The sequence below is a fragment of the Manis pentadactyla genome, chromosome X, assembly GCF_030020395.1.
Source record: "Manis pentadactyla isolate mManPen7 chromosome X, mManPen7.hap1, whole genome shotgun sequence".
NCBI lineage: Eukaryota > Metazoa > Chordata > Mammalia > Pholidota > Manidae > Manis > Manis pentadactyla.
Window position 1 is genome coordinate 64,994,957 of NC_080038.1, and position 27,918 is coordinate 65,022,874.

The following is a 27,918-nucleotide window of genomic DNA, read 5'->3' on the forward strand; positions in this document are numbered from 1 at the left end:
ACCTCGCCAACATTTGTTTCTGTTTGTCTTTTGGATGGTACCCATCCTTACTGGTGTGAGATGATATCTCATTGTGGTTTTAATTTGCACTTCTCTGATAATTAGCAATGTGGAGCATCTTTTCCTGTGTCTGCTGGCCATCTAAATTTCTTCTTTGGAGAAGTGTCTGTTCAGCTCCTCTGCCCATTTTTTAATTGGATTATTTGCTTTTTGTTTGGTGAGGTGCGTGAGGTCTTTATATATTTTAGATGTCAAGCCTTTATCAGATCTGTCATTTATGAATACATTCTCCCATACTGTAGGGTACCTTTTTGTTCTATTGATGGTGTCCTTTGCTGCACAGAAGCTTTTCAGCTTGATGTAGTCCCACTTGTTCATTTTTAATTTTGTTTCTCTTGCCCGGGGTGATATGTTCATGAAAAAGTCGCTCTTGTTTATGTCCAGTAGATTTCTGTCTATGTTTTTTCTAAGAGTTTTATGGTTTCATGACTTACATTCAGGTATTTGATCCATTTTGAATTTACTTTTGTGTATGGGGTTAGAGAGTGATCCAGTTTCATTCTCTTACATGTAGCTGTCCAGGTTTGCCAGCACCATCTGTTGAAGAGACTGTCATTTCCCCATTGTATGGCCATGGCACCTTTATCATATATTGATTGACCATATGTGTTTGAGTTAACGCCTGGAGTCTCTACTCTGTTCCACTAGTCTGTGGCTCTGTTCTTGTGCCAGTACCAAATTGTCCTGATTACTGTGGCTTTGTAGTAGAGTTGGAAGTTGGGGAGCGAGATCTCCCCACAGTTTATTCTTCCTTCTCAGGATTGCTTTGGCTATTCGGGTTCTTTGGTGTTTCCATATGAATTTTTGAACTACTTGTTCCCGTTCATTGAAGAATGCTGTTGGTAATTTGATAGGGACTGCATCAGATCTGTATATTGCTTTGGGCAGGATGTCCATTTTGACGATATTCATTCTTCCTAGCCAGTATCATGGGATGAGTTTCCATTTGTTAGTGACCTCTTTAATTTCTCTTAAGAGTGTCTTATAGTTTTCAGGGTATAAGTTTTTTACTTCTTTGTTTAGTTTTATTCCTAGGTATTTTATTCTTTTTGATGCAATTGTGAATGGAATTGTTTTCCTGATTTATCTTTCTATTCATTCATTGTTAGTGTATAGGAAAGCCACAGATTTCTGTGTGTTAATTTTGTATCCTGCAGCTTTTCAGTATTCCGATATCAGTTCTAGTAGTTGTGGAGTGGAGTCTTCAGGGTTTTTTATGTACAATATCATGTTATCTGCAAATAGTGACAGGTTAACTTATTCTTTACCAATCTGGATTCCTTGTATTTCTTTGTTTTGTCTAATTGCTGTGGCTAGGACCTTCAGTACTATGTTGAATAACAGTGGGGAGAGTGGGTATCCCTGTCTTGTTCCCGATCTCAGAGGAAAAGCTTTCAGCTTCTCACTGTTCAGTATGATGTTGGCTGTGGGTTTATCATATATGACCTTTATTTATGTTGAGGTACTTGCCCTCTATGCCCATTTTGTTGAGAGTTTTTATCATGAATGGATGTTAAATTTTGTCGAATGCTTTTTCAGCATCTATGGAGATGATCATGTGGTTTTTATCCTTCTTTTTGTTTATGTGGTCGATGATGTTCATTGATTTTCTAATGTTGTGCCATCTTTGTGTCCCTGGGATGAATCCCACTTGGTCATGGTGTGTGATGCTTTTGATATATTTTTAAATTCGGCTTGCTGATATTTTGTTGAGTATTTTTGCATCTATGTCCATTAGGGATATTGGTCTGTAGTTTTCTTTTTTGGTGGGGTCTTTGTCTGGTTTTGGTATTAGGGTGATGTTGGCTTCATAGAATGAGTTTGGGAGTATTCCCTCCTCCTCTATTTTTTTTTTTGGGAAACATTAAGGAGAATGGGTGTTATGTCTTCTCTGTATGTCTGACAAAATTCTGAGGTAAATCCATCTGGCCCAGGGGTTTTGTTCTTAGGTAGTTTTTTGATTACTGCTTCAGTTTCTTTGCTCGTAATTGGTTTGTTTACATTTTGTGTTTCTTCCTTGATGAGTCTTGGAAGGTTTTATTTTTCTAGGAAGTTGTCCATTTCTTCTAGGTTTTCCAGCTTGGTAGCATATAGGTTTTCATAGTATTCTCTAATAATTCTTTGTATTTCTGTGGGGTTTGTCTTTTTTTTTCCTTTCTCATTTCTGATTCTGTTGATATGTGTTGATTCCCTTTTTCTCTTAATAAGTTTGCATAGAGGCTTATCTATTTTGTTAATTTTCTCAAAGAACCAGCTCTTGGTTTCATTGAATTTTCTATTGTTTTATTCTTCTCAATTTTATTTATTTCTCCTCTGATCTTTGTTATGTCCCTCCTTCTGCTGACTTTAGGCCTCATTTGTTCTTCTTTTTCCAATTTCGATAATTGTGACGTTAGACTATTCTTTTCGGATTGTTCTTCCTTCTTTAAGTTTCCCTGGTTTGCTATATACTTCCTTCTTAAGACTGCTTTCACTTAGTCCCACAAAAGTTGGGGCTGTGTGTTGTTGTTGTGATTTTTTTCCATATATTCCTTGATCTCTATTTTAATTTGGTCATTGATCCATTGATTATTTAGGAGCATGTTGTTAAGCCTTCATGTGTTTGTGAGCCTTTTTGTTTTCTTTGTACAATTTATTTCTGGTTTTATACCTTTGTGGTCTGTAAAGTTGGTTGGTAGAATTTCAATCTTTTTGAATTTACTGAGGCTCTTTTTGTGGTCTAGTATGTTGTCTATTCTGGAGAATGTTCCATGTGCACTTTAAAGAATGTGTATCCTGTTGCTTTTGGATGTAGAGTTCTATTGATGTCTATTATTTCCATCTGTTCTAGTGTGTTGTTCGGTGCCTCTGTGTTCTCACTTATTTTCTGTCCAGTGCATCTATCCTTTGGAGTGAGTCTTTTGAAGTTTCCCAAAATGAATGCATTGCATTCTATTTCCTCCTTTAGTTCTGTTAGTATTAGTTTCACATATGTTGGTGTTCCTTTGTTTTGTGCATATAAATTTAGAATGGTTAAATCCTCTTGTTGGACTGAGCCCTTTATCATTATGTAATGTCCTTCTTTATCTCTTGTTACTTTCTTTATTTTGAAGTCTATTTTGTCTGATACTAGTACTGCAACACCTGCTTTTTTCTCCCTGTTGTTTGCATGATATATCTTTTTCCATCCCTTGACTTTAGTCTGTGCGTATCTTTGGGTTTTAGGTGAGTCTCTTGTAAGTAGCATATAGATGGGTCTTGCTTTTTTATCCATTCTATTACTCTGTGTCTTTTGATTGGTGCATTCAGTCCATTTACATTTAGTGTGATTATTGAAAAATGTGTACTTATTGCCATTGCAGGCTTTAGATTCGTGTTTACCAAAGGTTCAAGGTTAGCTTCTTTAGTATCTTACTGTCTAAATTAACTCACTTATTGAGCTATTATAAACACTGTCTGGTGATTCTTTATTTCTCTCTCTTCTTATTCCCCCTCCTCCATTCTTTATATTTTGGTTGTTTTATTCTGTGCTCTTTTGTGTTTCATTTAACTGCTTTTGTGGGTAGTTGATTTTTTTTTTTTGCCTTTAGTTAGTATTTGGTTCGTCTGCTTTCTTTGCTGTGATTTTGTTTTCTCTGGTGACATCTATTTAGTCTTAGGTGTGCTCCCATCTGGAGCAGTCCCTCTAAAATACCCTGTAGAGGTGGTTTGTGGGAGGCAAATTCCCTAAACTTTTGCTTGTCTGGGAATTCTTTCATCCCTCCTTCATATTTAAATGATAATCGTGCTGGGTACAGTATTCTTGGTTCCAGGCCCTTCTGTTTCATTGCATTAAATATATTATGCCATTGTCTTCTGGCCTGTAAGGTTTCTGTTGAGAAGTCTGATGATAGCCTGATGGGTTTTCCTTTTTAGGTGACCTTTTTCCTCCCTCTAGCTGCCTTTAAAACTGTGTCCTTGTCCTTGATCTTTGCCATTTTAATTATCATGTGTCTTGGTGTTGTCTTCCTTGGGTCCCTTCTGTTGGGCATTCTGTGTTCTTCCATGGTCTGATTGATTATTTCCTCTCCCACTTGGGGGAAGTTTTCAGAAATTATTTCTTCAAATACACATACTATCCCTTTTCCTCTCTCTTCTTCTCCTGGTACCCCTATAATGCGGATATTTTTCCTTTTGGATTGGTCACATTAAGTTATCTTGTTTCATTCCTGGAGATCCTTTTATATCTCTCTGTGTCAGTTTCTCTCTGTTCCTCTTCTCTGATTTCTATTCCATTAATGGCCTCTTGCACCTCATCCAGTCTGCTCTTAAGTCCTTCCAGAGATTGTTTCATTTCTGTAATCTCCCTCTGGACTTGATCCCTTAGCTCTTGCATATTTCTCTGAAGATCCATCTGCATGGTTATGACCTTTACTTTGAATTCTTTTTCAGGGAGATTGGTTAGGTCTATCTCCCCAGATTCCTTCTCAGGGGAGGATGTCTGGGTTAGTCTGGTTTGTATCAAATTCTTCTGCCTTTTCATGGCGATAGAGGTAGTCGTGGGGAGCTGCTGCGAGTGTTGGCTGGGAGAATGTCCATTCTTACTTGTTTGTGGCCTTCCTCTCCTGGGAGAACAGCAACCCCTAGCGGCTTGTGCTGGGCAGCTGTGTGCAGACAGGGTCTCTGATTCTTGCCCAGTCACTGTGGAGCTCTGCAGTTACTGTCGGCATGGCTGGCTTCAGGCTGCTGCTCCAATATGGCGGAGCTGCGTTGGAGGGGAAATGGGCGGGAGGCTGTTTATCTCCATGAGGGGCCTACGAGCTGCGCTGCCGCCCAGGGCGTTAGGGCGCCCGGAGTTCCCTGGGATTCCCAGATGCTGGACTATGTGTCCTGGGACACTTCCGTCCAGCTGTGGGGTCCCTGCCCCTTTAAGACTTTCAAAAAGCACTTGCTTTTCTTTGTTCCAGGCATGCCGGCTGCAGAGACCCTCTTGCAGGTTTTACTGTCCTGTTTCCCTAGTATCCAGCACACCACGCACTGTGTATCTGTGGTCCTGGTGCAGATGACTAGGGCTGGCTATTTAGCAGTCCTGGGCTCCCTCTCCCTCCCCGTTCTGACTCCTCTCCTCCTGCCGGGAGCTGGAGTGAGGGGCGCTTGGGTCCCACCAGGCTGCGGCTAGTATCTTACGCCCTTCGCGAGGTGCTGTGTTCTCTCAGGTGTAGATGTAGTCTGGCTGTTGTCCTGTGTCTCCTGGTCTCACTTTTAGGAATAGTTATGTTTGTTTTATTTTCAAAAATATGTATGGTTTTGGGAGGAGATTTCTGTTGCTGTACTCACGCCACCATCTTGGCTCCCTAAGGACAATTCTTGTATGACAAACATATACTACAGAAACACTGCATTGAGTATTAGCGATATGTTTTTTCTTTGTTGGATAGTGGTGGAGCTCAGTGTAGATGAAGAAAGGAATTTCCCACAGGAATGAAAAAAAGTTTAAATGAGCTGTTCCTTTAATGAGCTTACTGTTGTCTTTGAACAAGGTTTTCCTGGGTAGACTGCTCTAGTTAACCCCATGCACAGTAGAATGAATGTTTCAAAAAGGAGTTAAAGAGATATAAAATTATTAAAAATAAAAAGTATAATATTTGTCTATTATAAGAAAAGAGCCAAAAATATTGTTTCCTTTTTTTAGTTCTGGTATCTGAATTTTTCTTTAGGTTAGTGGTCTTTGATGGGGAAAAAAGGTTTCTTTCAATTTTGAGTTACAGAATATCAGCCATAGCACTAAAGGGAAACAGGCCAAGAACAAAATCCAGGTAGATTCTTATTTTAATAACTACCATTGTGAACCCCAGTTCACTAGAATAAGATTGTTTCTTTGGTTAGGCTCATAGCTCTAACTAGCAAAGTTTTGCATATGTGGATCAAGAATGTTATTGAATGAGGAGTCCTGTTTAATAGGGCCTTTTATTAGTCTTGTTCATTAAGAAGTTTGTTCAACAATGTGTTTTCCTTTTGGTGAAATATTTATGCAGTGCCTGTACTTAATTATTTTACAGAGTTGAATACTTGAATATTCTTAGTAATACGTAAGGGTTTTCTTCAAAGTGTTGAACTGTCAACTTCAGTATATTTTGTATCCATAGATACTATAAACACCATATATATAGCTTTCCTATGAGATCATATTAATAATGAGACATTTAGAAAAGAATGTGTTTTGCTGTTAGGGTTGTAAAGTCATAGGTAGGATACAAACTAAGAAGTTTAAGCACACCTCTGAATTTCTTTTTCAAACTACATATATGCCATGACAGTTCATAATGGGCAAGTAGTATGGACATCCTGAAAGATTTGGGTTTTCAGAGTGGTACCCTACCATTTATCAAAACTTTTCTTGAACAAACAACAAGGAAGTATTTATCTTTCTCTCCCACAGTCCTTAACTATAAATGCCCAAGTCGTCAACATAGTGGTTTAGGTAAGAGTTTAGACATTATTAAGATTACCTCACATTGCAAATATAATTAGAGAGTAAACAGGTTAAACATAGGCAAAACAGTATTTCCTCTTCCAGATGATGTAGCTTGGGAACTAGCACATCCTCCCTTTGGCAAAACAGCCTTCCCCTCCCATTAAACTTTGTGTATCTGTGCGCTTGTGGCCCAGCAGGAGGGGGGCGCTTCATGTAAATCTAGCATATAATATACCTCCATCATCTCTATGCTGGGTCCAAAGCTTCTATTTGAAGGAGCAGGTGTGCTTACAAGAAAAATGTTGATATTACTTTATGCTAGTTAAAAGAGGGTTCTAACTGTAATACCAACTCTAGTAGCTCCCATGGAAATTACCGGAAGCTTTTGGGAATCAGTGACCCTTGTCTTTTAAATTAGTATTGAATGACCTAGGGAACCCTGACTGTGAAATTGTCTTTTGTATAAAATGGAACCAGGGTCTTTTGGTGTTGAAAACATTCATGTAAAGATTCTATATCCAGTCTATTAAAGAAAGAAACCCTAAGACAATTTTTTAAAATAAAGAGAGTGTGTTCAACCTTAAGATGAAACCATTAAGTTCCTGCCTGACTAGGTGGCCAGGTCAAAAAGGCTATAGCAGAGGAAAAGGCCATAAAGGAGGGAAGGAAGGAAGGAGAGGAATGGAGAGGTGAGGAAAAGAAATAGAATCCCATAGGGAGAGGTAGTTCAAAGGCAAACAAGAAATCAAGTAGCAAACAAAAATTAGAACATTTTATAAATGAACCAGCAGTAAGTAGTCCCTTATTTATCACAGGTAAGGAGTGAGCCAGAAAACGAGTGGGCTCATGGAACAAAAAGGATGAAGAGGAGCTGGCAGATACACTGAATGGCTTTTTTCCATGTGTAAACCATTCCTATGTCTATTATGTCTTTTGAGGTAGGCAGATAGGCCAGAGGTCATAATGGCAAATGGGCAAGAGACTCTGGTTCCAGCAAACTGGACGTAGTCAAAAGCATAACGACTGGGGCTAAGTGATACAATCACCAGGGCTGACCCTTTGCACAACTATTTGATTGGCAGAAATTGTTTCTTTTGGTGCCTCTTTCCCTGTACTGCTCCACTACCTAGTTCCTGCTTCTCTGAACGCTTGTGCTCATGCCCTAACCATTCCAAAAACTGCTGTCAGGAAAAGCTCTGGGAAACCAAACAGTTATGGCAGAGTGAGGGTGTGGAAGAGAGACTGTGCCAAAATTCCAGTTTAAGGCCTATTTCTAATTACAGAGTAAAAGTATGTGCCTTGTTAAAGGAATTTCAGATATTGGCTCAACAGATGGGAGAGATGTTTAGGTCAGGAAGCCTTCCTGGCACCCTTGGAATCAGAGGTGCCTTCCCATAATGCCCTGACCAGACTTGACTTCTGAAAGGAATCAAAAGGAAAAATGATTGTACTAATGAAAACCTGGAACCTGTTATTCTGGATGATCACTGTATGCATTGCTGGTGTGGCTCCACAGGCAAATGAGGCCCTGGGAACTATAAATTGATGAGTATCTGGTACCTTGGTAGGCAAGCTGGAAGAATCTTTAATAAATGCTAGTCTCCTATACACTGGGGTGGGGGCAGCAACATGGTTTCCATAAAGGGAAATCATGTGTGATCTTCATCTTTTTCTTGGGGCTAAACTCACTTTTTAAATGCTTCTAATTAAGTCTAATACCAATGCTATTTTAAACAGGAATTACCATGGGATTTCAATAATTCCTTTAAATCATGTAGATGGAACTGGTTTGGCAAGAGAGAAAAAAAGAAAATACAGGGAGAGACAGACAGTTTTCTGATTGAAGAAGGGTAAGTACTAGACTTTCTTGGGTGAGTACTGGGAAATGTTCAAGTGTGCAGATGATACTCAGCTTTTCCAGGCAGTGAAATGTCAAGTTGATGGCGGTTAAAGGACAATCTCAGGAGGTTTTATGATTGGCACATGAGCTCCCATAGGGGCATGTGTAAGGTAATTCATCCAGGGAGGGCCAAATATTACAAACTACATTTGCAGGATGATGGGTGCTGACCTTTCAATTAACACCCAGGAAAAAGCTGTAGGAAACCCTGTGGACAGAGCCCTCAAGAGAACATCTAGTTTCCCGCTATGGCAAAGAAAAGGGCAACAAAACGTTGAATACTATTAAGAAGGGGATTAAAAAAACAAAACAAAATAAGTATCCTTTTACATAGAACCAAAGGACATCTTCATTGGTAAAGTTACATAAGCAGCTCTGATCTGCACACCTCAAGACAGATGGAACAGAGCCTAAGGGGAACAAAGAAGGGCAATTAAAACTATCAATAGCAGGCTCTGAAAAAAAAAAAAGGCCTTTTCAGTCTGAAAACACAGATGTAGCCAGTGTACATGATCAAAACCATGAAGAGGCTAGAGCTTTTGAGCGATGACTTGGCTTGCCAAATCTCTTGATTCAAGAGCCACCTCTGAAGCATAAAGTTTTTATTTTTTTAATACTTTGACTTTGTTTATACAGCTTTCAGCGATGATGGCCAGTGTAGGCACCTTTGGGAAGTCCTTATTTCCACCAGAGGTTGGGAGAAATTTGAGCTGAAGTGGGGAGGGATCAAAAGCACCACAATCCCCATTACTTACCTTAAGAAATGTTGGCTTGCTAATTTCTACTCAGACTCACTTGCTCTACTTCCAGTGTCAGCAGTGAGTTTGTACTTGACCAATCTCAATTTTTATGAATATGAGTTCAGCGCCCCTGCACCCCACCAATTCTGCAGGGCTTTTCAGCCCCAATGGTCTACACACTGGCATAGAGCTCTGTTGCCTACAAGTGGCTTTAATTTAATCCTTAACTGTTGTATAAAAAGAACAGATTTCTTTTTACACACAGACTCCATTTTTAACACAAAGGATAGAACTCAAGAACTTGTAGTAAAGAATTCTCTAATATTCACACCAATGTATGGCAGCAGATCTGGATGGAAAACCAAAACATTCAGACCATTCCAGGTTAATGAAATCACATACATGCAGGTTTTAGCTAGGAAAATAGCAGACAAGGGATTTCCCAGGATAGCACAGAAGCTCTGCTCTTGGGATGGCCTTAATCATCTAGGGTAGCAGGTAAGATGAAAGCAAGAGTGTGGCTATGGTCCCAATGTTTGGCTCTCCCAAACTGGATGGTTACATAATCAAATAAGCATAGCGAGCAGTGCGCAAAAGCTACATAGGTATATAGTGGTTTTTTTCTTTTTCAAATTGTTCTCTGAGAACAAGAATTCTCAATTTTTAAAGACTGGGGGCCATTTCATCCTACAGAAATGTAATCTACTTCATACTGGCTCACTGTTACAACCATACCTTTCACAGATGTGGTAATACTTCTCATCCTGGATACCATCCTGAATGGGCACATTTACACTGTAGTACCGTCCCTTCCCTAGGCCAACATCAGACACATCACCTGTTCCTGTAAAACAGAAGATCACTGTGAACAGTTTTAAGAACATCAGCATTGGAAACTTGAAGCATTCTCTGGCAGGAATTTATCAGACCAAAAGGTCAATTAGGAGAACGATCCTGAATTAGTGTTGGCTTCTAAGGGAATTAAATTAAGAAAAATAATATGGAGAAGTAACTGTTATAAATAATGTTGGGGAAGCAGCCAAACTATAAGAGAATGGAAAAACCTTGCTTTCCATCTTGCTGGAGCAAATGCAAAAGGAAAAGAGATTAAGTCCTTTGCTTGATTTTTCATACATCAAGACTGACATAATAGCCCAACATAATATTACTGCATCATTGCAATTTTAGGATGTTAGGAATTTTGCAGGATATCTGATAGTTCAGTCAGTGTAAGGGAGCTGCCTATTGACAGTTCATAAAAATCATCTGGAAAAACAAACAGTATTACATTCCCTTTATCGCTGTCTCCTGAAATGACCTGTGTTAAAATTTTGCAGAGTAAGTAGTCAATAAAGTATTATCCACATGAAATGATCCAAATATAACACATAAGAAATGTATAGAAGAACTGAAGGATTTATTCCTCAAATGTAATATTGAGCACACAGGTCACTTGCCTGGGAAAAATCCTGGGGAGAATTTGTGCAGGGACACCGTCATGACTTTGGAGGTGAAACTGAAGGCATCTTCTACACCTACCAGAGAAAGAAACAGCAGAATAATCACTTCATACATGCAACTCCTGTTTCCAACAACTGAAACTCTAGAAAGCCACTGTGGGAAGGAAGAAAGACGAGGAGGTAGCAGTCATCAAGCTAACAAGTGGAGGAATACAAGCAACAAAACCCTCTGGTCCCTGATCTCTGTCATTATAGGATAAGGTAGAACTGTGGTCTTGAGTAAAGTATAGGGGGTTCCTTTTCAAATTCACAGCAAATTTTAACTGGATTTCTCCTTTTCAAGCCATGGATATCCAGGCTTTCTTTGATAACCTGTTCTAAAAGGTGGGCAAAGTCTTGAGCTCAGAATGGAGGCATTATCCACAGAGCTGAATAGAGGAAACTAGCACCATCTTGGAAGCTTTAGGTTTTGTTTCAGTGGTTCCAGTTAAATTCTTGGGATATTTTTCCAAAGGAGTACAATGTGGCAACTCTTTGAAAAACATGATCAGAATAAACATTAGGCATTAATAGTGAAAACCTAATTACAAGTGCCTCTTTATGATACAGATTTGGTTATGAATGCAGTTCACTCCAAATCCCGTGTGTGTAATAGATAATCTATAGTACATCTTTCTGGCTAAAACATGGAAAGCACTGTCACCTAATAGTCACTTAACAACAGAGTTTTAAAGCCTGGAGAAAGATGGGGGACAAAAGTTTTCTAGAAAGGAGTCCCCTTTCTATTTAAACATAATCAGAAAATGAACAGCGACCTGAGAGACAGAAGATGTAACTATTATGAGCCACTACTTATTCATACAAACACACTGCCTACCTCCACACTTTCCTCCCATAAATACATGTCAACTTGTATTCAGATATTCCATCTGTAAAATGGAAGGACTACTAGCAAATTCACATACTTCTTTTATGTTTCAAAAAAAGAGATGGTCTCTGTGTTTACTTAATCCTTTCAGTCTTCATTAGCGGCCAACAAAAAGACCTTAAAAAATATTAACTCTATTTGTACATCAGAGCTATGTTTGAATTTCCCAAGCCTTATGTTTTGCCCTAGGGAGGCAGTTAAAACCAGTTAAGGGCTCTAGGCACAAAGTATTAAGTAAACAAAATAAAACAAAATAAATTAAAATAGCATTTTAACATCGAAACTGAAGTTAATAAACAAGGGTAATTCATGAAAATCCTGATAATTTATCCATCCAGAAAGGCAGTACCAATTTTCACTTCTATCAGTGGTATGTAAGAGTTCCCATTTTCTTACACCCTGAGTAGCACTGTCTATTATTACCCTTTTTAATCTTAGGTAGAAACAATGGTCATGTTCTAATTTGCATTTCTCTGTGTATTGGGCTATTGAGCACCTTTTCGTGTTTAGTAGCCATTTGTATCTGTTCTCACAGGAAATACCCTTAAGCATTGCAAGGAAATTCTACTTTAAAAAAGGACACATACAGATAGGTGGAGGGTATGGGGCTTGGTATGAAGGAGAAAGGTGGTTAGGTAGATGAAAGAAGGTGAGGACTGGGTAAGAGTGCTGGTGAAGCCAACATAGGATGCTAGTTATGGAATCATGGGAGATTTAAAATAAACCAAATGTGTAAGAGTCTGGAGGTGTTCAGGGGTCATTGGAAGGGAGGTGCTGAAGAGGGGAAATAAACTGAAATGAAACACACCATAAAAGTTGGCTCAAACAGGAAACTCTAAACGGTGTAGAAATAGCACTGTAAATGGAAAGAACAGTTTCAGGTGACAGTCTTATTTCATTCTGATGTGGCTCAATAGAGTTTATTCTATTCTTGAACTCTAATATGAACAGTCTAATTTCATAATCATTCATTCAACAAATATTTTACTGAACCACTACTATAGGCGTAGTTCTGTTTGTTTAAGCCATTGTGCAGGACAGGAGTAAACAACTTAATCTCTGCTCTGAAGGAACTGAAAGTTTCTATGCACAGACACATTAAAAAATTAACTAACAATACAAGACAATATATAACTCAATATCAAATCAGTGATATAAACAATACAGGACTTGAGCAGGTGGAGAGAACCCTTGGGCTTCAGCAGTGAGGGCAAACCTGCTGCTATTGATGGGACTTTAGTTTCGGGGTTGAATGTGGAGATGCAAATGATGAGGAGAAAGCAAAACTAAGTCAGGAAAAAGTGATGCAAAGTCAGGGAGGTGGGAGCAGTGAGACATGTCTGCAGATCACTGAGTAGTGTAGCCTGGACAGGAAGTAGTGGGAGAGAAGGCTGGAAAGACGAGGTGAGGCCTCTTTGAGACAGGCCTCGAAGGACAGGGTACAGAGTGTGGACTTTACCTTAAATACCACCGTTTTTCAAAGTGGGGTCTGTGAAACAACTAGGGTGTTGTTAAAATATAGATTCCCAGGTTCTGTACCAGACCACTAAATCTGAATATCTGGTGGACGGGGCCCAGGAATCTGCATTTTAAAACAAGCCTCCTCAGGTCATTTTGATACAACTCCAAGTCTGAGAACCATCGCTTATAGGCAAAGGGTTAGCAAACCAAGTGGCTCCATAATAAATACTTTTGGCTTTGAAAACTACGTGGTCTCTATTGCACATTTTTTTTCTTTACAACCTTGTGAAAATGAAAAAAAAAGACATTCTTAGCTTGCTGGACACACAAAAAAGCGCCATGGGCCAAATGTTACCGATGTTATAGGCAATTAAAGCACCTCTGAAGGTTTCTGAGCAAGGCTGTGTTTTGCAGTGGCTGACTATCCAGATATGCAGTGGACATGTTTCTCAAAGTTGTACAGTGGTTGTTTGAATCCTTTTCTGTTACCTTTAATCTTCTTGTCACAATTTCATAGTAGCATCTATCTAGGTGAAGTCCCCCAGGAGGTTTCCCCCACAATTTCTTTCTTCTTTTTCTGTTTGGCAGCACAGCCAACCCTAGCCTCTGTGATATACTATTCTTTTCCTCTCTTATGCCTTGATTACATTAGTTAATCTTCCCAAATCCCTAGAAACAGGGAGGCAGCAGTTTCTGATAGCGGGGACAGAAGGGGATATCCTTAACTAATTTTACTGGGTTAAGTGTTCCTATGTCAGTGGAAATATGCATCACACACAGGATTTACTAAAGAAATGGAATGTGGGCACTGTCACAGTTGCTCTAAATGGACTGTACATAGGAGGGGCTGGATATACCCTTTTGGCAAAGTCTTCTAAGAGGGGATTAATGGGCAATTTATTTCATTAATTAAGGCAAGTTGCTAAAGATTCTGCTGCTATTAAAATTAAAATTAGAGAAGATGCCCTGGGTTTGTTCAGGTCTAAATATTTTAGCAATACAAAGAAAGTAGCACAGATTCTGATCATTGCATGAGTTGGTTTCTCTATTGGTGAAAAATTCAGAATGTTAGTTCATCATCATGCACCCATTCTATCTTAAGAGATGCCTCAAGACTGTCAGCTCTATATAACTGAAACAAATATAATATTGTATATCAACTGTATTTCAATTAAAAAAAAAAGACTGTCAGCCCTAACTTCAGATTTCACTTAGAACCTATGGAAGTGGCCTGAGGGAGGTTACTGAACCCTGGGGTAAACACCAAGTAAGAGTTCCACTTCTTAATGTTCTCTACTGGAGAGCTTTGCTATTGGAGGTGAGTGAGGGGTGGGAGAAAATTTACATAAACCTGGTATTTTAAAATCATCTTGTTCAGCTAAGGAGGAATTGTATCAGTTAGAAAAATCTCTACTCTACCCACTTGAGGATTCCCAATTTGAAAAATTTCAATTGCAACAGGCATTTCTCCTTTACCAATTGCCTAGAAGCAGCTTAACTAAGAACCTGATGTCCTGGCAATGAAGCATCTTTGAAAGTGAAGGGCTTACCATCTCCATGGTGCAGATCCAAATCCACATAGAGAATACGGTCAAATTTCCGTCGCAACCGTAATATTCCCAGGACAGCATCATTGAGATAACAAAAACCAGATGCTTCATCTCTGCAAGAAAACAAGTTGCTACAGCCAACAGCCAAAAGCAATCCAAGGGAGTCTTTACAGCCAAAGATCTAACCCTTGAGGTCTATTCCCTTGCAATTCCCCCTTCTTTTAAGCAAAACAAAAATCTACCTGCAAACATTATATAGTTAATGGCCAGAATGATCATGGCATGAAGTGTTTTGGTAAACTAAATATTCAGGTTGACTGATAACATTTTCCATTCAGGATCCCAGATTTTCAAAGAACTAGAATATTATAACCATATTAAACAAATCAGAACCTTTCTGTACTGATTCAGGAATCATTTAAAAAATTTTGCAGTCCCCTGGGTTCATCAAGATGAACCCTGATTATCATTTATAGGACCCTAAGAAAGCTAAAATCTAGAAGGGACCTTAAGACAATTTTGCTCAGCCAGATGTAAACACTGGAGATCGGATTCTCTGTACTGACCCTATGACATAACCTAGAAGTTTTTCTTTTTTTTTTTAGTAAGTCTTGGCACTTGTTGCTCATAAAAGCTGAGTGTAGAATGTACAAATGCATAATCTCCTGGGCAGTATAACATGGTTGCCTTTCTATAAATGTTACTATTACAACATAGCATGAAGCAGCTTCTTCTAAAGTTATGTTTCCTTCACTAAAACTGTCTTCATTGACTTCACTGGTGTCCTTTAGCATTTTTGCAATCAGCAACACTGTGTCACTTTAACCTCTTGTCAACATTAACCTACTCTTTTACTAGGTTTCCATTAAGCTTCATTGAGTAACTGTAAAAGAACATTCTTTACATAAAAAATGTATTAGAATTTATTTTTAAGGCCTCATCCTAAATGCTTCAGTTTCTCTTATTTCCACAGACACTTCAAATATCCAACCCACTTTTTTCTAAGTTCTCCCTGATGTTTTACCTGAAACAGAATTCTAGGCATGAACATCGCTTAAAATGGCATCTTTGCTACTCTGAGATTGTAAGATTTTTCTAGTGCCTATACAATGCATTAAGCTCTTCATGAAATCTCTTCCATAATGTTTCATATTCTGAACAATGCCCTGGTTTGCAGGCTGAATCAACAAGACAGGCACATTGGTGAGCAGGAAGTTGGTAAAAATATCACTAGACATTGACTTTCCTCAGGGGAACTCAGTGATCATTTAGCAAAAGAACAGCTTGGCCTTATGTATGCAACCGGGAAGAAGCCAATCAGAGAAAAAGATTTGTCCATCCATGAATTCTCTGAAAATAAGAGTTAAAAATGTGACTTCAAAGGTTCTTGGATGCTATTTTCCAATTAGGAAAACTTACATTTTATAAGCCTACTGTCTTAGCACATCAAAAAAGAGATCATCTGTCTTCATACTGAACATCAATAACTTTTGGGTAGGTGGGCAAAAAGAGGAGGGAGAAGGGGAGGAGGGGAAATACAAATCAATACAAGACATACTTCCTTCCTTCAGAGAGCCTACAGTTAAATTAGGGAGGTAAATCGTCAGCACAGAAAAACAAAACCGAAGGACAAACAAAAAAGGCAAGCAAAGATAATGACATGTAAATAATACAGGTAAATTCTATAGACAAAACTAACAGAGCAGTCATCTCACTGATAGTATTAAACTTCATCTGAGCCCCATGTTTCTACAAATCAGTGATGGTTATGAACCCCCCCACCCTTCTGTGTTCTAAGAAATGGTTAACCACAAAGGACCACATGGCCTCAGAGAGTTCCAAGGAAAGAACCATCTTTATGCTTCCTCGTGACTCCTCTAAGACTCTCAGATGTACTCCTCACCTACCTGCCTCTATGAAACTGCCAAGGCCCCCTTCCTTTTCTTTGAGATGTTCATTAATCAACATTTTGGCTATGGTAATAGCCTGAATAATAATGATGACGATGTCTGTAATTCAGAATGGCCTTTATGAGTGTGTTATATTTTCCTAATATTTTCTTTAATTAAAGGAGCTCTCATTGTTTTAGAATTAAATAAGTGCTTAAATAGAATATTCCTAAAATTCCTAGCAAATAGGAAAACTTTCAAGAGTTTCAATATGCTAAAATAGTATTCCTATAAAAACAAACTCAAATGTTTTAAGAATTCAAATACACATAATTTAGGTAAATCTTCGGCAAACAAGACTAATTTAGCAATTTTGATTCATTAAAACCAGCTATTTTTTTCTGATTTATCAGTGTTAAGCATAATAAACAAGGAGATTTTTATTCTACTTGGGTATATTCTTCCTAAATTTATACAGGTTTATTGATTGAACAAACTAACACTACTTATACTAAATGTTTGGGATTATGACACATGATTCAACCTAATTGAGTATTATTCTGACAAACTTTATTTCAATAGTAATTAGGTTTTGTAGTATGTCAGCTTCAAGATGATTTATGAGATCTTTCGGTAACTGAAAACTTTGGATTGACACTACATTGAGTTAATTAATGGATATTCATTAGGTACTTAGATAATTTCTGAGTAAGAGAATGAATAATTACTAAGCATAACTTTGGATTTCTATGCTTTTGATTATTTTTGCAGGGGGGCTATATGTATTTGGGTCTGTTAATGAACATGTTCTTTTTGTCACTTAGAGAAGTTGTATTGTAAGGGATGTGTATGGATATAGAAAGTGAAAGGTTCACAGAAAGGGAATTTTATTTGTTGAAGTCAGAGTTGATTAAGGTTTGATGGGCTTATTTAAGATTTCAAAAAGGACTTTAGTATCAAATATTATACTGATGCAAAACTAGAGTTTGGTTTTCTCTGTTAAAATGACAAGTTTTTTTTCATTATTGGTCTTCTCCTCATAACAGGCTGTAAAGGTTTTTGCTTTACTTTCTAAGTAATCTTCCCCAATAACAAAGATTCTGTGTCTTACCAGTGTAATCTTCTGTACTTTATGTTGACTTTATTATGTCCTTGATTATTTAAGAAAGCAAAGTCTTCTCACTTGGGAAAGAGATGAGGTTCTTTCCAATCATATTACCTCCTACATTTACTTTTAAAGCCTTTTATTATCATTTTGGTTAAATAGAGAAACAAATATTGTTTTTCAGTAATACATCATTCTATCTTAATCAAGTCCCTGAGGGCCCCGGGAAAATCACAAAGGGTTTGTTCTTTCACCTTATAAGAAGACAAATGCTAGAAATAATTAGGTTTATTTGATATATTACTACTGATGAGATGCACGGGAAGAGTTGCCAAATTAAGAAGAGATGCTCAGCTTTCCCTAGGTTAAATCGGTATAGGCACAATGTTATTTATATAACTATTTCAGAAATTGTATGCTGTATAGGAAGTTCCTAGAGATGCATCAGTGCCTTTGCTGGCAATGATATGTTCCTATTTGTCAGAGTCCTGGTGCTGCCTTGCCAGATATCAGATGACTAAGAGCATAGTATTTTCAGTCATAATTAAAAGAAAATTTTTTAATGTTAACTTGGTCTCAACTTTGCATCTTTATTTTGAATCTAGCATTTGCTAGGTTATTAGTTTTCAATTGGGGATTCATATCACTTACCTATGAATTTTTATTAATATATAGATGTTTAAGACCTACTCCAGTTTGCAAATCTTTTTTCATTTTCTTGATATATTCTGGGTATATTCTAACTATATGCTTGGTATATCTGAGGTATATTATATCAGAATTATTACATGTTATATTTGAGGATTTTTGTCTCTATAAAGATTAGTATGTTCATTGATTTTTATAAATTGGACATAATACCCTCTCTTTGAAAATAGGGTTAATCATCATGTTTATGGATATTTTGTCAAAAAACTTTTCTGAATTGACTTTAATCTTGTTTTGTGTGTCACAGAAACAACCACGTCCTTGTCAGTTGCATTATTATTCTTGTAATGAATTCTCATCAGATCTTTCCCTTTTGAAAATAATCAGGAACATGTTAACCACAGCTATTGTATGTCTTCTGCCATCTACCACCAGGTTTTGTTTTAATCTGATGTGCCCCTGAAAGCACTTGCAATCAAGTACAAGTAGAGTTCTTCATCTTCAACAAAGAAAGACTGTTTCAGAGCCTCATGGAAAAGGATTATGCCAAATACTATTGGGTACAGGCTTCTGATAGTATAAACAGCTTTGAGACCATGCCAGTGAATTGAGTCAGGATTTCAAGAACTCCAGTTGAGAAGCAGATGTATTAATGAGACTGCTAATGCAAAGTCAAGTAGAACAAGAACTAATTACGTAGACCTGAATGAATTGATTAGGGATGATTGTGGGTTTTATTTAGAATACTGCCGATGTTTCAAAGTTCTGTTTTTCTGGATGTATAAAGAACTTATTTCTCATTTCTTTGACATTATCTATAGCTCATAATGATTTAGTAAACCATGCTTTTGTAAACAGAAATGAAATACGTAAACAATATCTTAGTCCTCCTGCCTGAGCCCTTCAGAATTTGGAAACTTACAAAGTATCCTTATTTTCATAGCAATATAATTATCTGCATTAAGTTTAGTAAGAAGCTTTCTGCTATACTTGTTATCAGGACATGATTGGAAACATGGGCTACATAACCAAGGCACTGCTTGGAATGTCATATTTATGAATGACTCTCATTGAATCAGACATAATCAGACACTTTCAAAGTATGAATCATTGACTTTATTGAGCCAATGCATGCAAGCCTTCTTGGGAAAACTAGTCTGGTACATAGTTTATAGGGTTCCTAGCCTTACAAGTGAGTAAGGAAGATTTCTTCCTGACAGGCCCTGGAAAGGGGACCCCAAGAAGAGAGGAATTATCCCAGATTTATAGGCATTGCAGTAAAAATCTACTTAGTTTGGCTTCTGAGACTTAACAGGCTTTCAAAATTTTTAAAGTGAGATTTCTTATGAAAACTTCCATCAAAGCAAGCTTAAGAAGGTTTATGTGATAAATTATCATTCTTGCTATACCTATGTAAATAACCAGGCTAAATTTAATGAGACCAATTTTTATTTTTCAATATTTTTATTGAGGTAAAATACACACAGTAGAATAATAACTGAAGTATATAATTCAGTGGCATTCAGTACACTCATAATATTGCACGACTCCACCTCAATCTAGTTCTAAAACATTTTCACATCTCAAAAGAAACTGCACCAATAAAGCTGTCATTCCTTATTCCTCCCTCTCCCTAGGCCCTCACAACCACCAGTCTGCATTCTGGCTCTATGGATTTACTTATTCTGGATATTTCCCATAAGTGGCATCATACAATATGTGACCTTTTGTGCCTGGCTTCTTTCACTTAGCATGATGTTTTTGAGGTTCATCTATGTTTTAGTATGCATCAGTACTTCATTCTTTTTTATGGCTGAGTAATATTCCATTATATAGGATGCATCACATTTGTTTATACATTCATCCATTGACGGGTATTTGGGTTACTTCCACCTTTTGGTTATTGTGACTATTGCTGCTATGAACATCCGTGTACAAGTATTTGCTTGAGTACCTGTTTTCAATTCCTTTTGATATATATTTAGGAGCAGAATTGCTAAGACATACCATAATTCTGTGTTTAACTTTTGAGGACCCACCAAGCTGTTTTCTACAGCAGATGCACCATTTTACATCCTCACCAACAATGTACAAGGGTTCTAATTTCTCCACATCTTCACCAACACTTGTTATTTTTGTTTTTCTTTTTTTAATTCTAGCCATTCTATAGGGCGTGAAGTGTTTCATGGTGGATTTGATTTGCACTTCCCTGGTAACTAATGATGTTAGACATCATTTTGTGTGCTTGTTAGCCATCTGTGTATCTTCTTTGGAGAAAAGTCTCTTCAGATCCTTTGCTCATTTTTAAATTGGGTTGCCTGTCTTTTTGTTATTGAGGTGTGTGGATTTATATATTTTTGATATCAGACCATCTTCAGATATATGATTTATAAATATTTACTCCTATTCTATAAATTGATCATTGTCTTGATAATGTCCTTTGATACACCAAAGTTTTAAATTTTCATGAACTCCAATTTATTTTTTCTTTTGCTGCATGTGAGACCAGCCTTATTTTGAGTTCAAGAAAAATCTTTCTTGGAGATTACCTTTGATCAAAAGGGGAGGGTGACTGTATAGAGAAATTCTGTGTTTCAAAGGAAAACTCTGTCTGATCTAAAGCACACCACTCCAGGTTGTCAGAATCTAGTTACTGTCTTTGAGCTAATTTTCATCTCTTTATAAATTGCAGATTATTGATGAATATGTGCACTTTGTCTTCTGGGGTAGAGATATAATTGACTTCCATTCTTATGTAGAAAAAATCAGTTTTGGTACCTATTTGGAAATCAGACTGGATCCTGCTACCTTGTTCAAATTGTTGATCCTTATCAAATTTCCAATTCTTTCAGTTTTCTCCAAAGTCTGGCTTATATCCTCCAAACTAACTTTTCCAATTTTTCCTCCTCCTGCCTGATTTGAGAGTCACCAAGAATTAAACCCTGATTGCCCAAATCCCTATTGGTAGCTTACTTTGCTTTATAGCTTGCTCCCTTCTCTGGAATCTGAAGCAGCCCTGAAGCTAAAGCCCAGCAACTTGATAGACACCTAGAACAACTCACCACCGCAGCAGACCAGGCTTGACTGGCATTCTTCTTGAACAAGCTGCTGCCTACACCACTAAGTTAGCCTGGAGAAATGCTCAGGTCATGCATCTCCTTACAAGAGAGGTAACCTAGGTTATAGACAATGTCATCATGAGCACTGACATCCTAACTCCATGAGTGGTGCTGTAAAATGGAAATATTTTCCTCCACTGATGTCTTGGAGTTCACTTGACTGGCTACCTTCAGGGTTCAATTCTTGGCTCTTTACTATAATATAACCTTTTACATTAATAAATATTTTTTCATTTTACTCTTCCCTCTTTCAAGATGCCTGATCTGCAAGACCCTAAAACAACTAACTTTTTCTACCACTTCTCAACATATGGTTCAACTGGTTTTACAGAAACAACACAGAGTCCTCAAGAGACTATTTCTTATGCCCTGCTTTACCTTACTCAGGGGGTTTATGATTGCCTCTGAGTTGCTTGGTAATGAATTATACTTGTCTTAAAAAAAGGGGGAAATGATAATGTTGAAGTTTATCTCTGTGCTCTCCAGAAATCAGTGATGGTTAAGTACTGCCCCCACTCCCCAACTTTTGTTTTTCAGGAAAAGGCTAATTACAAGGGATCATCCTACCCTGGCTTATTATTTTGAGATAAGACCCATCTTCATCCTCCCTAATGACTTTCATAAGACTCGCAGCAGATTACTCCCTCATTTACCTGCCTCTATAAAATCCCAGGCCCTCTTCCTTTTCTTTGAGATATTTGTCATTAATAGATGTTCTCCTTTATGGTAAGACCTGAATAAGATCACTTCCTCAATTGTCCAGTGCATTTTTCTTTTATACATCAACTCAAAGGCATATGAGGATTGACCAGGTTCAGGAAACACATTTCTGAAAACTTTTCAGAGATTTGTCTGCAGCTTTGTGCTAAGGCAAATTTTATTCTTTACCAGAAACTTGTTGCTTTTTAAATGCCCTGGTGAACTGTAAACCACAAAGTCAGTCTTTAAAAAAAAGCACAGGGGGAGGGATTTCGCAAGATGGCGGTGTGAGTAGGGCAGTGGAAATCTCCTCCCAAAACCACATATATTTTGAAAATACCGCAAATATAACTATTGTTAAAAGAGAGACCAGAAGATACAGTACAATAGCCAGGCTTCATCTACATCTGTGAAAACGCATCTCATGAAAAGGGTGAGATACAAAGCCGTGACCTAGCGGGACTTGAGCACTCCCCAGACCCCAGCTCACTGGTGAGAGGAAAATAATCAGAGTGGGGAGGGAGCAGAAGCACAGGACTGCTAAATAACCAGCCCTAGTAATCTGCACCGGGAGCAGAGACACACATTGCATGGTGTACTGGATATTAGAGAAATGGAGAAGTAAAGTCTGAGACAGAGAATGTGCACAGATTCCCACAGAAAACTCCTCTGGGACAAAAGAAAAGCTGTCACTTTAAAAGTCTTAAAGGGACAAGGGTTGAACAGGTGGACAAAATATTCCTGGTACACTCAGCCCAGGAGACTGAGCATTTTAAGGAACTTCAGGCACCCTAATCCACTGGGTATCAAGGCAGCTTTGAAGCCCCTCATGGTGATAAGCAGCCTGCCGTTCATTGCCCCTCACCAGCACTGCAAGTATCCTGGCTGAACCCCCATTGCTGCAGATGAGCCGGGGAGCAGCTGCACTCACAGCAACACACAGAGTCTTCTCCCACCATGCAGCTAACTGGACCAGACACAGAGGCTGCGCTGTGCACACAGCTGACCAGCACAAGCAACATAAGCTGGCGCAAAGTCCAGAAGGCACGAAGGGGTGCTGTTCTCGCAGGAGAACACATGCCGCTCATCTGGGACCCCTGCCAATGCCCTAGGCTATGCCGAGGACTGCCTCGCCCATGGAAGCTAAGGGGATTAGCCCAGAGACTGCTCCCTGTGTGTGGCTGGCCGGCATGGGCAGCGGAGAAGGGCAAGGTGACCATTAAGCAGGAGGGTACTTTGTTCTCATAGCTGACACATGTGCCACTTGCCAGTGATCACTTCTATTGCCATAAAAAGGCAGAAGAACCTGGTCCAGTCCAAATTCACTCAGATGCCAGAGACAGGGCCTGGTGAGACAGATATAACAATCTTCCTGAACAAGAATTAAAAACAAAAGTCATAAGCATGCTCACATAGCTGCACAGAAATATGCAAGAGCTAAGGGATGAAGTCCAGAGGGAAATAACAGAAATAAAACAAACAGTGGAAGGAGATAAGAACAGACTGGATGAGGCGCAAGAGACTCTTAATGGAATAGAAATCAGAGAACAGTAATACAGAGAAGCTGAGGCAGAGAGAGATAAAAGGATCTCTAGGAATGAAAGAAGATTAAGAGAACAGTGTGACCAATCCAAACAGAAAAATATTTGCATAATAGGGGTACCAGAAGAAGAAGAGAGAGAAAAAGGGACAGAAATTGTCTTTGAAGAAATAATTGCTGTAAACTTCCCTAAGCTGTGGAAGGAAATAATCACTCAGACCATGGAAGTCCACAGATCTCTCAACACAAGGGACCCAAGGAGGACAACACCAAGACATATAATAATTAAAATGGCAAAGATCAAAGACAAGGAGAGGGTATTAAAGGCAGCTAGAGAAAGAAAAAAATCACCTACAAAAGAAAATGCATCAGGCTATCATCAGACTTCTCAAAAGAAACCTTACAGGCCAGAAGAGAATGGCATGATATATTTAATGCAATTAAAAAGAAAGGCCTTAAACCAAGAATACTATCTGTAGCATGATTATCATTTAAATTAGAAGGAGGGAGTAAACAATTTCCAGATAAGCAAAAGCTGAGGGAATTTACCTACCACAAACCACCTCTAAAGGGTATTGTAAAGGGACTTCTCTAGATGGAGGTACTCCTAAGGCTAAATAGATGTCTCCAGAGAAAATACAATCACAGCAAAGAAAGCAAACCAGCCAAATACCCACTAAAGAAAAAAATAAAACCAGCTATCCACAAAAGCAGTCAAAGGAAACACAAAAGAGTACAGAATAAAATACCTAACGTATAAAGACTGGAGGAGGAAGAAGAAGGGAGAGAAATAAGAAATCATCACACTGTGTTTATAATAGCATAATAAGTGAGTTAAAGTTAGATGGTTAGATAGTAAAGAAGATACTCTTGAACCTTTAATAACCATAAATCCAAAGCCTGCAATGGCAATAAGTACATATCTGTTGATAATCACCCTAATGAAACTGGACTGAATGCACCAATCAAAAGAGACAGAGTAATAGAATGGATAAAAAAGCAAGAACCATCCATATGTTGCTTACAAGAGACTCACCTCCAATGCAAAGACATACACAGAGTAAAAGGGAAGGCATGGAAAAAGATATTTCATGCAAAAATAGGGAGAAAAAAGCAGGTGTTGTAGTACTTGTACCAGACAAAATAGAGTTCAAAACAAAGAAAGTAAAAAGAGACAAACAAGGACATTACATAATGATAAAGGGCTCAGTCCAACAAGAGGATATAACCATTATAAGTATCTATGCATCCAACACAGGAGCACTGATATATGTGAAACAAATACTAACAGAATTAAAGGAGGAAATAGAATGCAATGCATTCATTTTAGGAGACTGCAACACACCACTCACTCCAAAGGACAGATCAACCAGACAGGATATAAGTAAGGAGGCAGAGGCACTGAACAACACACTAGAACAGATGGACCTAACAGACATCTACAGAACTCTACACCCAAAAGCAGCAGGATATGCATTCTTCTCAAGTGCACATGTAACATTTTTCAGAATAGACCACATACTAGGACACAAAAACAGCCTCAGTAAATTCAAAAAGATTGAAATTCTACCAACCAACTTCTCAGATCACAAAGGTATAAAACTGGAAACAAATTGTTCAAAGAAAACAAAAAGGCTCATGAACATATGGAGGCTTAAGAACATACTCCTAAATAATGAATGGATCAATGACCTAATTAAGACAGAGATCAAGCAATATATGGAGACAAATGATAACAACAGCACGAAGCCCCAACTTCTGTGGGACATAGCGAAGGCAGTTCTAAGAGGAAAGTATATCCAGGCCTACTTAAAGAAGGAAGAACAATCCCAAATAAATACTCTAAAGTCACAATTATGGAAACTGGAAAAAGAAGAACAAATGAGGTCCAAAGTCAGAAGAAGGAGGAACAAAATAAAGATCAGAGAAGAAATAAATAAAATTGAGAATAAAACAATAGAAAACATCAATGAAACCAAGAGCTGGTACTTTGAGAATATAAACAAAATAGATAAACCCCTAGCCAGACTTATTAAGAGAAAAAGAGAATCTGCACACATAAACAGAATCAGAAATGAGAAAGGAAAAATCATGATGGGCCCCACAGAAATACAAAGAATTATTAGAGAATGCTATGAAAATCTATATGCTAACAAACTGGATGACCTAGAAGTAATGGACCAACTTTTCAGAAAATTACAACCTTCCAAGACTGACCAAAGAAAAAACAGAAAATCTAAACAGACCAATTAACAGCAATGAAATTGAATTGGTAATCAAAATATTACCGAAGAAAAACAATCCTGGGCCAGAGGGACTCAATGCTGAATTTTAGCAGACCTTTAGAGAAGACATAATACCCATTCTCCTTAAAGTTTTCCAAAAAGTAGAAGAGGAGGGAATACTTCCAAACTCATTCTATGAAGCCAGCATCACTCCACTACCAAAATCAGGTGAAGATCCCACCAAAAAAGAAAATTACAGACAGATATCCCTGATGAATGTAGACGCAAAAATACTCAACAAAATATTAGCAAACTGAATTCAAAAATACAAGAGGAGGAACAGATTAAAGATGACGGCATGAGAGGAGAGACAGAGGCTTCCTCCTAAAACTGGATACAATTAGAAAATTTAATTGGCACAACTAATCCTGAGAGAGCAACAGGAAAGAGGATGGTGTCAGACTGCACACACCTGGAGAAAAGAGCAGACCTCACCGAATGGGGTAACATACCAGAGCTGTGGCTCCGCGGGACCCGAGCACTTCCCCCACCCCAGCTCACTGGCAGGAGGAAGAGAAACAGAGAAGGGAGGGAGTGGAAGGCTTGGGACTGCTGAATACCTAGCTCGGGAGATGTGCTCTGGGAGCACAAACCTACATTTCATTGTACTTTCATGAGACTCGCATGACTACCGGGATGGAAAGTTAATACAGGCAGAGTTCCTGGGGAGACTAGGATTCCGGCCACTTGGGAAAGCAGGGATCCATATCCAGCTGCTCTGGGACAAAAACATATACCTGTGTGATTGACCCACTGGCTCACACACTGGAGACAGGCACAGCAGCCGGGAGGGGGGAATAGCTCTTTCCTTCCCCCAGACACCAGTACTGCTCCCCTGCAACCCCCAACATTGCTTCAGGGGCTGAGCAGCCCCAGAATAGAGCTTCTGGACACTAGAGGGTGCAATATACAAACATGAAATGCCAAAGGAACCTTGTCCAGAGTAAAACTGTTAATACAACTCCCGAGAAAGATTTAAGTGATATGGAACTTGTGACTCTTCCTGAAAGGGAGTTTAAAATAAAAATCATCAACATTCTAATGGAGGTACGGAAAGACATCCAAGAACTTAGGAATGAATTCAGGTTGGAGATCCAATCGTTGAAGAGCATGATGGAGGGTATTAAAAGCAGGTTGGATACAGTGGAGGAGACGATAAATGACATAGAAACTAGAGGAGAGGAATACAAAGAAGCTGAGGCACAGAGAGAAAAAAGGATCTCTAAGAATGAAAGAATATTGAGAGAAATGTGTGACCAATCAAAGAGGAACAATATTTGCATCATAGGGATATCAGAAGAAAAGAGAGAGAGGAAGGGATAGAAAGTGTCTTTGAGGAGGTAGTTGCTGAAAACTTCCCCAATCTGGGGAAGGAGATAGTCTCTCAGGTCGTGGAGATACACAGACATCCCAAAACAAGGGACCCAAGGAAGACAACACCAAGACACATAGTAATTAAAATGGGAAGGATCAAGGGTAAGGACAGACTGTTAAAAGCAGCCAGAGGGAGAAATAAGATCACATACAAAGGAAAGCCCATCAGGCTGTCATCAGACTTCTCATCAGAAACCTTACAGGCCAGAAGGGAGTGGCATGATGTATTCAATGCCATGAAGCAGAAGGTCCTGGAACCAAGATTACTTTATCCAGCGAGATTATCACTTAAATTTGAAGGAGGGATTAAACAATTTACAGATAAGCAAAAGCTGAGAGAACTTACCTTCCACAAATCATCTCTGCAGTCTACTTTGGAGGGACTGCTATAGATGGAAGTGTTCCTAGAGTTGGATAGCTGTCTGTCACCAGAGGTAGTAAAACCATGGTAGGGAGGGTGGAGCAGCTGATTGTGAGGGAAATGCAAAATTAAATTTACTATCCCCAATGTCAATCAAGGGATAGACAAAAAGAACAGAATTTGATACCTAATATATAAAGAATGAAGGAGGAAGAAAAAGGAGGAGAAATACAAAAGAACCTTTATATTGTGTTTGTAACAGCATACTAACTGAGTTAAGTTAGACTCTTAGATAGTAAGGAAAGTAACCTGGAACCTTTGGTAACCACGAATCTAAAGCCTGAAATGGCAATAAGTACATACCTA

The 27,918-nt window shown here is 38.4% G+C and overlaps 1 protein-coding gene across 12 annotated transcripts in view; it reads right to left on the bottom strand.

Moving 5' to 3' along the window:
• Positions 1-27,918, bottom strand: part of HDAC8 (histone deacetylase 8) — a 296,351-nt gene that overhangs the window by 180,322 nt on the left and 88,111 nt on the right. For all 12 annotated transcript variants that reach the window (XR_005026032.2, XM_057495522.1, XM_057495523.1 and 9 more), the window contains exons 5-7: positions 14,533-14,645; positions 10,591-10,668; positions 9,869-9,977 (exon numbers count right to left, since the gene is read on the bottom strand). Coding sequence is in view for 11 of the 12 variants with exons in the window: in XM_057495522.1 (XP_057351505.1) it covers positions 9,869-9,977; positions 10,591-10,668; positions 14,533-14,645 (300 nt within the window). In the remaining variant the exon portion in view is untranslated. The remainder of the gene's footprint in view (positions 1-9,868; positions 9,978-10,590; positions 10,669-14,532; positions 14,646-27,918) is intronic.